Below are 9,969 nucleotides of genomic sequence, written 5' to 3' on the forward strand. Positions count from 1 at the left end.
GCGATGACAACGGTGCCGCATGCAAGGAGGGATGCTAGACGGCGCCACGTGCGACACGTCCGATGAGCCCAACGTTGACGTGAAATCAAACGGGATCCATGCAGGGGACGGCGACGATTCATGATGGCCACCGATCGAACTCGTGATGACAACTATAGATCAGGAGAGGCGGCGGTTTCGGTTTTTTTTCTTGCGAGGGGCCGGTATATAGTGTAGCCGAACGTATGCTTATACGAGGTCGTGCCAACGGGCCACCACACGTACGAAAGTGCATTTGTCACAAAACCAAACGGCTTTAATATTTATCTACATTAATGCTTGAAGTAACTTACACACGAAATACAAACTTAAAACAGGGATGAAAAACTCAATACACACCCCAAACAATTTATACTAATGATTACTACTTGATTCTTCTCGCGAAGTCAACCACGAAGCAAACAACACCGGGCTACTTGCTCATATAATTTCTTCAAAACAAAGATATGTACTCACCTTAATAGTTTATTTATTTATTCTTTCTTATAAAGGAAGATTGATTTATTTCTGATGTTTGTCGCGTTGTTTTAATTAGACGTACTCGGCAGGGTGGGCGACCAGGTATGCCTCGACCATCTTGAGCTGGTCGAGGTACCCGGCGGCGAGTGCCGCCTGGTCCTCCGCCGACAGCGCCCCGCCGCCGTCGAGCCTCTCGTACTCCACCCTGAGCTTCGCCACACAAGCACCGTCCCCGGCCGCCTCAAGCTTCATCTCGACCACCTGCGACTTGAGCTGGCCGCTCACCTTGCCGCCCTCCAGTATCTCCGTCTTGAACACCCTAGCCGCGTTGTCGCGGGCCATCACGCGGCTCCTCATCACGCCCGAGCCTGACAGCTCCGCCGCCGCCGGACTGAGCGTCATGGTGAAGACGCTGCCGGGTCCGCCGTCGCCCTCGACGTCCACAACGTCGATGAAGCCCGCGCAGGCCTTGGGCAGGGCGGCCGTGTCCTCGCCGGAGAAGACCACCTTCCACAGCCGCTCTGTCGACACCGCCAGGGCACACTGCTCGGTGATGACACAGCCGGCGACCATCTTGTTCTTGTCCGTCGGTCACTGGCTCGCTGCACACTAGCGCTGCTGGCAAGTTCTAGTGAAGAGTGAAGACCGGTGATGAGTGAGAGCAAGCAAGGGGCTGATTTATATAGAGTAGGTGCAAAAGAAAAATTCAGAGCTAGGCAAGAGATCCATAAAATAGTAATTGATGAACTTGGACCGGAGATCACATGGTTGGACTCTTGAAGCGTTCAGGCTGCTATTTCTTTCTGCAGCTGTTCAATCTTCTTCCCATGTGTTCGTTCTGCTGACTGTTCGGTCTATTCTATTAGGGCTGAAATTCGGACAGCAGGGGAGACTGTTTTCTTTTTGAAAAATCACCGGGGGGGATCATGTGTTCTTGCCTGTTGGTTCCGATCAGATCTGTTGGTGCGTGCGCGTGCGATTTGGGAATCGCATACGGGGGGAAGCTAACCTTGCCGCCGATGCGTCGGCTAGATCGATTGCCTGCTTCTGCTGACCTAGCCTCGTGGCCCGATCTCCAGCTTGCTAACCTCGGTTGCGTGCTTAAATTGGAAATAACCTGAGTGCAAACATAACATGATCTGTCGGATGTGCATTCCAGTTTTAATTTTACAGGCCTACTACAACTGTTGGAGCGGTTGTGTATTGGCAGGGTTTGACTGATTCCGTACCCAGATTGTTTGCAACACTGTCTTGATTTGTAATTCGCATTGCTAGTTTTGGTACTAAATCTCAGTTAAAAATTCTCCTTACAGAGATGTCACTTGAAAACGTAAATATTGCAGTTTCGTCTAAATTTAGCAGTGATAGAGTTTACATTTCCCTGGCTAGCAGGGGAGACGAGTAACGCTACACGTACGGGAAATTACGGGCAAGGACTAATTACAGGCTGAGTTGGCTTAACAGGATTGTAAACAAGGAGAGTGAGGCGGGACCATCCCGGTTGAAATCAGGGGGTGGGGCGAAGAGATTTAAGGAAAGAGTCCGTAATTGTCTGTAAGGGTCCGTACGTCTAGAATTATTGCAGGGGAGACTGTACTCCGTCAGGCCTATGCCTCGCCCGTAGGAATAGAATAGAACGCCGCGCCCTTATCTACGCTGTGTGTTTTACTCCCTCCGTCCCAAAATAAAGAAGTTGTGGCTGGTTACAAATTTTTGATAAGGGAAACGATTCTGGAGGGTGCGTCGGCCGGTCCTGCCTGCATAGTCTGATCCCGCGCGTCGTATCTTTTTTTTTTTTACTGCGAGACGTCATTTTTGCTGTAATTATTATCTTTTTTACTACTATCGATAAGATTTTTGCTATAATTGTTGTTGATTTTTACTATATTTAATTCATTAAAAAGTTGCATCCACGTTTAGTTGCAGTTCGAGTTCGTCGGATTTTTTCCCTACAACCGTGTTAATTTTTGTTACAACCGGTATCCTTTTTTGCTACAATCGTTAACTAAAAAAGTTGCATACACGCTCGTGAGAGTTGCAACCCGAGTTCATTGGATTGTTTTGCTATAACCCATTTTGCTACCATGCATCATCAGCGTCGTTTTTGGTACGACCACGTTGATATTTTTTTGTTACAATCATATTTTTCCTTCATCCATGACCGGAATTTGCTGCATCGTGGTCGAAATTTGCTGCATCGAGGATTTTTGTTGCATGGTCAGATCTGACAATCAAACCAGATTCAATCTGACGGATCAGGCGGCCCGCCGAAAATTTCGACCGACGCGCAGGCGCAAAGCACTGCCCTTTTGATAAGACTTCGAAAATTTTCATTGCATGCTGGTAGACTATGAAAACATAATTAAGATTTGGAATCGGTTTTTCATTATTTGACACTTCAAACTTCTATCTAGCCATCAAAATATTATGCATCATTAACAAAAATTCGACAGATATGACTCGATGAAAAGTAAACTTCGTAATTGTTGCAAGTTCAAAATTAAAATATTTTCCAGAGTATATTCATGTGGGTTGTACCTTATAATCAATCCATTATTGCACTCTCCTACAGTATTATGAGCAAAAGTTTCCTAGGTAGTGCTACCAAAATTAACATTTTTCAAGAATTTTCTATTTTGCATCCGGTAAAAGAAATTGATGTACATCATGCACATACATACAGTGAAATACTTCTTTAGACACTTGCACCCCTTTTGAAAAAATTAGAAGGACATGATTTGATTAACAGGTGAAAATAAATTTGAATTCTCTGTATAGTAGTTCTCACAGCAAAGAAGCCAAACTAATTTAGAAACTTCATTTAAGAAAAATCTGTCAAATGAAAGTTAAATTGTTTATATGGTATAGTAGTTCCCACATCAAAGAAGCCAAACTATTACGAAACTTTTTAATTTAAGAAAAGAAGACTTCACGGTGACTTGGAATACATGAATGGAGAATTCTGAAACTTGCCTTGAAAATTGTGCATGAAGATCATGAATATCACGTTAAATTAGGCTACTGTGTGAAATCCTATAAACACACCATACCACATTTTATTTTCCTAACATGAAAGCCGGGAGATGGCTGTAAAGCTGGTCACCAATTCAGAACTAACAACACATAAATGTTTATAGATAGAGTTATCCGACCAAGGCGTGGATCAAGTCCTTGAGCACAAAGGAGAAATGACATTGATGCATTCTGTTTTAGTCCTGAAGCAACTATACTTTTGGCTATAAGAAGTTCATCGATTTTCCTTTAACTGACAACACCAGAAGAAAATATAGCGATAAATGCCAGAAAGTACACATGAGCACGATGTAAATTATATGAATATACTGAAACATGTCAAGCCTAGTTAAATAAAAAAACAAGGACATATATAAAGGTGTTTCTAAATTAATAAATAACAAAAACAGATCAGTGCCGTTCGGACTTTGAAATTTAAAATATTGGAATACATACTGCGTATTTAGCTTCTACCACCGAGCAATAGAAAAATATTGCAAATATTGGCATGGATCCCAGAATTGAACCCTCATCTTTTCCTTACCTGCAGGTAATAAAGTCTGAATGATAAGATTAGAATTTAAGGAATACTTTTGTCAACTATTAAATTTTGAGTGACTAATAGTTTTCAACCAACACCGTCTAAAAGAGGGGGAGAGCCCAGGAGAGAACAATATTTTAGGGGAGAAAGAATAGGCACGACGTAAATCTTATGATGGCTTCGCAGCTGTTCGCATTAAGCGGTGAGAGATAGAGCAAAACCTCATCCTTTACGTATTTTGTAGCCGTCCGAACCAACCCGTGTGGTTGGATAGTTAGGAGGACAGTAGTATCTTTAGTCCGTCACGGTTTAAGTTCTAGATTTAACAATGATGACTGGATTTTTCTGGATATATTTAACGCTTCTGGCGATGTTCGTTTAGTGAGAGGATACGTTTCTGTCGATTGCGAGACGCCTGTGATGAAATCTAGAATCTCAAGATGCTATGACGGTTCATTCTCTCAGAGGTGTTTATAGGGGTAAGGTGGGTGTGTGTTCATAGAGGTGAATGTATGCTGGTGCACAACGAATTCGATTGTACTGTATTAAAAAATATTATTTTGTGGTGCTTTAAGTAGTAAATCCCTGCTAGATAGTAAAAAAATTCAAAAATCTAATTTTTTTAGCACGTGTGAGTGTCTAAAAACTTACCTCATAGAACTGGGATTATGGGAACACACGAGAGGAGCTCCTCCTTAACCATTTTAATATAGTTGTATATTTTGTGGTGCCTTAAGTAGTAAATCCCTGCTAGATAGTAAAAAAATTCAAAAATATAATTTTTTTAGCACGTGTGAGTGTATAAAAACTTACCTCATAAAACTGGGATTATGGGAACACACGAGAGGAGCTCCTCCTTAACCATTTTAATATAGTTGTACATATATGGCTTACGGGGGCGACTATGCGTTGGCCTAGTACCTTGACCTGAGTTTGTATATCTGAATCCCTTGACCTGTCCGGGTTTTTCCCTTCCTTTTATTGTTTTCAGTTTTTTCTTTCTGGGTTTCTTTGTTCTTTTCACTGGTTCCTCGTATTTTCTTTTTTCTACGTTATGTTATTAGTTTTCTTTGGTTATTCAATGATTTTCTTGGGTTTTCTTGGTTTTTCTTTTTTTCTTTTTTTACTTTGTTTTTCTTTTTTTTTCTTCCTAGGGGTTTTCAAGTTTTTTTCTGGTTTCTTCGCATTTGTTTTTGTTTCTTTGCTATTTTTTTCTGATTTTTGACACATGTCTACTTTTTTACACACGCTTTATATTTATTGTCTACATGCAAAAGCTTTTTTATGCATGTTTAACTTTTTTAACATTTCATCTAAGCATGTTTTGAATATTTTTTCAAATTCAGGTTATATTTTTTCAAATATACGTTAACACATTTTTCAAATGACAAATAACATTCTTTTTTAACTATGAATATATTTTTGTACAATGTACATACTGTTTTGAAATGACACAAAGACAACTTGGAAACATGTTAACATTTTATAAAATGTGACATGCATTTCTTAATTTTTTTTGAAAAATATAGATTACACAAACATTTTTTACATTTGTATAAATAATTTTTAAAATTTTACATACATTATTTCGAAATATGTTATGTTTTTTAAATTGTCGCAAACTTTTTTCAAACCTATGATTAACATTTTCTACTGCCTTCGTCCCAAAATATATGACGGTTTTTGACACTATCACGATGTCAAAAACAGTTTAACATTTTGGGACGGAGGAAGTACTTTTTACATTCTCATTTATACATTTTCTGTATACATCAGAAACATTTTATGATACATATTCAAATCCTCAAAAATGTAAGATTAACGTTTCATAAAATTTAAGAAAAGTTTTTGTAATATTAATATTTAGGATATTATCAACTATAAGGAAAAAAAGAAATAAAGGAATAAGAAATGGGAAAATTGGAAATAATAATAATATTTAAAGTTGTTAAAATTTTGAATTTTCATACACTTGTGAATTTCCCAAATGCCTTATGGAAAACATAAATTAAGTTTTGTCCAAATAATTTCATTTTGAAGAATATATATTGAATATATTAATAAATTTTGAAAATACGCATTTTTATTTATTTATTTATTGAATATTTTTCGAAACCATAATTTTATTTTCATTTTCTTCAAACTTTCGGAAATTCCCAAACAATTTTTGGCAATGCACATTCCTAAATTTTCAAACAATATTTGAAATTCACAACACTTTGTTAAACACGTAGATATTTTTGAAATTTCTGAGCATTATATAATAACTAAACTGATCCTAAAAAGGAAAAGGAAAAAAAAACACAAAGGGAAAAACAAAAAACACAAGAAGGGTAAACGCCAGCTCAAATTTTGAAGAAGGTTTCAAAACCAAAACGAGAACCCTTTTGTGCCTATCGCTAAAAAAATGGCTGGCCGACATGCTTCATTGGTGCGCTTTCCTTATGCTAGCGGCAACAGTTCGCCGCAACATGCAACAAACTTGCATTCTGCCGTTTACTTAAGAGCTTCACCTAAGGCTTCCTCGTTCGGCCTCCCTCCCCCTCGCTGCCGGCGGCCATGGTGGTCGACGCTGGGTAGGATGGAGATGTGGATCGTAGGTCTAGTGTTGTATGAGTGTCTCTCTCCAGAAAAATAAAGTGGAGCTGTGTTTTGGATCTTGTTTAGATGGTTTTTTTAACTCTCCCGTGGGGCCACGCTCGTGGAGACACGCAAAGATGATCTGTGGTTGCAGATCCGTCGATGGCATCCCTCAGTCGGCTCCATGGCGAAACTTGGGCTCGTCCGGTTTCGTCTCAACTTCTCCCCATTTTTCTTGTTGTAATAAATCCCAATCATATGGTGCACCACATGCTCTTCTTTCTTGTAACACCCGTGTAATTAAGCTACAGTAAACCCTATGATATTAAGCTAATAATTTTACCAATCAATGCTTGACCATCTTTAGAATCATATCTCATTCCATATTCCAGTTTGAAATTCAACATTCAAATAAAAAGTGCATCAAAAAATTCACAAACATGGAAACTAAGATGTTTCAAAGGTGATAAATAATCTAAAGATAATTATGATGGAGGAACCAACATTTTTGTAAGTAACTAAAAGCTCTAAAATAATTACAACGAAAGTGAAAACAATAATATAAATGTCTTTTAAATTATGAAAAATCTAAGACATTCCAATTGCCTCCCAAACTTTTTGTGGCACTATCCAAAAATGCAATGCTAATTATGGACCAAGTTATATATTTTGTAAAACTAGTTTTCTTTTAAAATTCAATGCAAAACAAAACAAAATAAAGAAAAATAAAAAAAATAGAAAATGGAAAATAAAATAAAAAGGGCCACTATGGACTGGGCCTTAGTCCATAGTGAGGCCCAGCCCACCTAGCCCCCCTTCTCCTTCTTGTGTTTACCAAGAGGGGTGTGGACGCCGCCGATGCTCGCCACGGCCACGGTCGCCGTCTAGGCGGCCATCCGCCGCCTCCCCGAGGTCTACAAGACCCCACGGCCTCCCCCGAACCCTAGATCGGCCCACTTCTCCCTCCTTGCACCGCTCCTTCCGACCCTCGCCATGGCCACCTATGTCGTCGCCTTGGCTCCATCGTAGGCATGGACACCGACCATCATTCGCCGTTCCGCGCTATCTAGAAGCTCCGATGTACTCCTCTTCTTCGCCTACGTAGACCAGCTCGAGCACGGCGCCATCCCAACAAGCGGATCGAGCTCTTCCCCGCCCCGGTTGTCGGCGCCTCTTCAATCAATTCTAAGCCACTAATGCTACTAACCCAATCATCGAGCCATCTTGAGCTTCGTAGTGAGCATCCCCATGAAACCCCTCTTTTCTTAGCTCGATCTCGAGCTCGTAACATGTTGATGCTGCTGTCGAGCTTCCGTCACCTCCGTTGTGCTTGTCTTCGTCGTTCTCGGCCCTCCCGTCTCGAACCAACACTCGTGTGTGTTGTGCCCGTGGTGCGTCGCCCACGTGTGCTCGTTGCCACCCGCTTGCGATCGTGCAGCTGCTCCTCCTACCATGCTGCTCGCCGTGTCCGTTCTCCACCCCTCGCTATCGTCGCGGTTGTCAACCCCGCCATCGACTCCGGCCATCTTCGGCCACCCTACGGCCACCATCTGATGCGCCTTGTCGCGCTGGACACGTGATACGTGATAACCCACAAGTATAGGGGATCTATCGTAGTCCTTTCGATAAGTAAGAGTGTCGAACCCAACGAGGAGCAGAAGGATCTGACAAGTGGTTTTCAGCAAGGTAATCTCTGCAAGCACTGACATTATCGGTAACAAGTAGTTGTGTGGTGAGATGATTCATAGCAAGTAGCAAGTAGCAAAAGTCACAACGGTGCAACAAAGTGGCCCAATCCCTTTTGTAGCAAGGGACAAGCCTGCACAAAATCTTATAGGAGGGAAAACGCTCCCGAGGACACATGGGAATTTCTGTCAAGCTAGTTTTCATCATGTTCATATGATTCACGTTCGTTACTTTGATAGTTTGATATGTGGGTGGACCGGCGCTTGGGTACTGCCCTTACTTGGACAAGCATCCCACTTATGATTAACCACCCTCGCAAGCATCCGCAAGTACGAAAGAAGAATTAAGACAAAGTCTGACCATAGCATTAAACTGGTGGATCCAAATCAACCCCTTGCGAAGCAACGCATAAACTAGGGTTTACGCTTCTGTCACTCTAGCAACCCATCATCTACTTACTACTTCCCAATGCCTTCCTCTGGGCCCAAATAATGGTGAAGTCTTATGTAGTCGACGTTCACATAACACCACTAGAGGAAAAACAACATACAACACATCAAAATATCGAACGAATACCAAATTCACATGACTACTTATAGCATGACTTATCCCATGTCCTTAGGAACAAAAGTAACTACTCACAAAGCATAATCATAAACATGAACAGAGAGGTAATGAGTAGCATCAAAGATCCAAACATAAACTCTTCCACCAAGTAATCCAACTAGCATCAACTACAAAGAGTAATTAACACTACTAGAAACCTTACAAGTACCAACCGGAGTCGCGAGACGGAGATTGGTTACAAGAGATGAACTAGGGTTTGGAGATGAGATGGTGCTGATGAAGATGTTGATGGTGACGAGTCCCCTCCGATGAGAGGAGTGTTGGTGATGACGATGGCGACGATTTCCCCCTCCGGGTGGGAAGTTTCCCCGGCAGGATCGTCCTGCCGGAGCTCTAGATTGGTTCTGCTCAAGTTCCGCCTCGTGGCAGCGGTGAGTCCTCCGAAAAGCCTCCTCTTAATTTTTTCCAGACCGAAACCCTTCTTGTAGCAAAAGAGGGGGGGGGCCAGTGGGCCAGCAGGTAGCTCACAAGCCCCCTAGGCATGGCCAGGGGGGAGGCCGCGCCTAGCAGGCTTGTGGCCTCCTGCTGGCGGCCCTCTGGCACTTCTTCGGCCCAGTATTTTTTATAAATCCCAAAAAAATCCACGTTGATTTTCACGGCTTTTGGAGTTGCGCAGAATAGGCATCTCAAACTAGCTCCCTTTTCAAGCCAGAATTCCAGCTGTCGGCATTCTCCCTCTTCATATAAACCTTGCAAAATAAGAGAGAAAAGGCATAAGTATTGTACCGTGAAGTGTAATAACAGCCCAAAAAGCGATAAATATGAACATGAAAGCATGATGCACAATGAACGTATCAATTCCCCCAAGCTTAGACCTCGCTTGTCCTCAAGAGAAAGCCGAGATCAATAAATATGCCCACATGTTTAGGGAGAGAGGTGTCGACAAAACAAGATACGAACATGCAGGCATCATGATAATGATCAAAACAGCAATACCATCAGATCATCTCTTATGCTAAAGTGACAATTCCTTCACAAAGTAAAGCATGGATCAAGAACCTTACCGAGAATTAACAACCGATAGC

At 41.6% G+C, this 9,969-nt stretch overlaps 1 protein-coding gene across 1 annotated transcript; it reads right to left on the reverse strand.

Moving 5' to 3' along the window:
* Positions 1-273: 273 nt before the first annotated feature.
* LOC123396002 (stress-induced protein SAM22-like) lies at positions 274-1,203 on the reverse strand. Its single transcript, XM_045091028.1, has one exon. The coding sequence runs from the start codon at positions 1,069-1,071 to the stop codon at positions 571-573; it is 501 nt and encodes a 166-aa protein (XP_044946963.1). The 5' UTR covers positions 1,072-1,203; the 3' UTR covers positions 274-570.
* Positions 1,204-9,969: the final 8,766 nt, after the last annotated feature.

The sequence above is a fragment of the Hordeum vulgare genome, chromosome 5H (genome assembly GCF_904849725.1).
Source record: "Hordeum vulgare subsp. vulgare chromosome 5H, MorexV3_pseudomolecules_assembly, whole genome shotgun sequence".
Lineage (NCBI taxonomy): Eukaryota > Viridiplantae > Streptophyta > Magnoliopsida > Poales > Poaceae > Hordeum > Hordeum vulgare.

Excerpts from the sequence above, each read along its gene's own strand:
- LOC123396002 (XM_045091028.1), bottom strand. The coding sequence starts at position 1,071 with ATGGTCGCCGGCTGTGTCATCACCGAGCAGTGTGCCCTGGCGGTGTCG.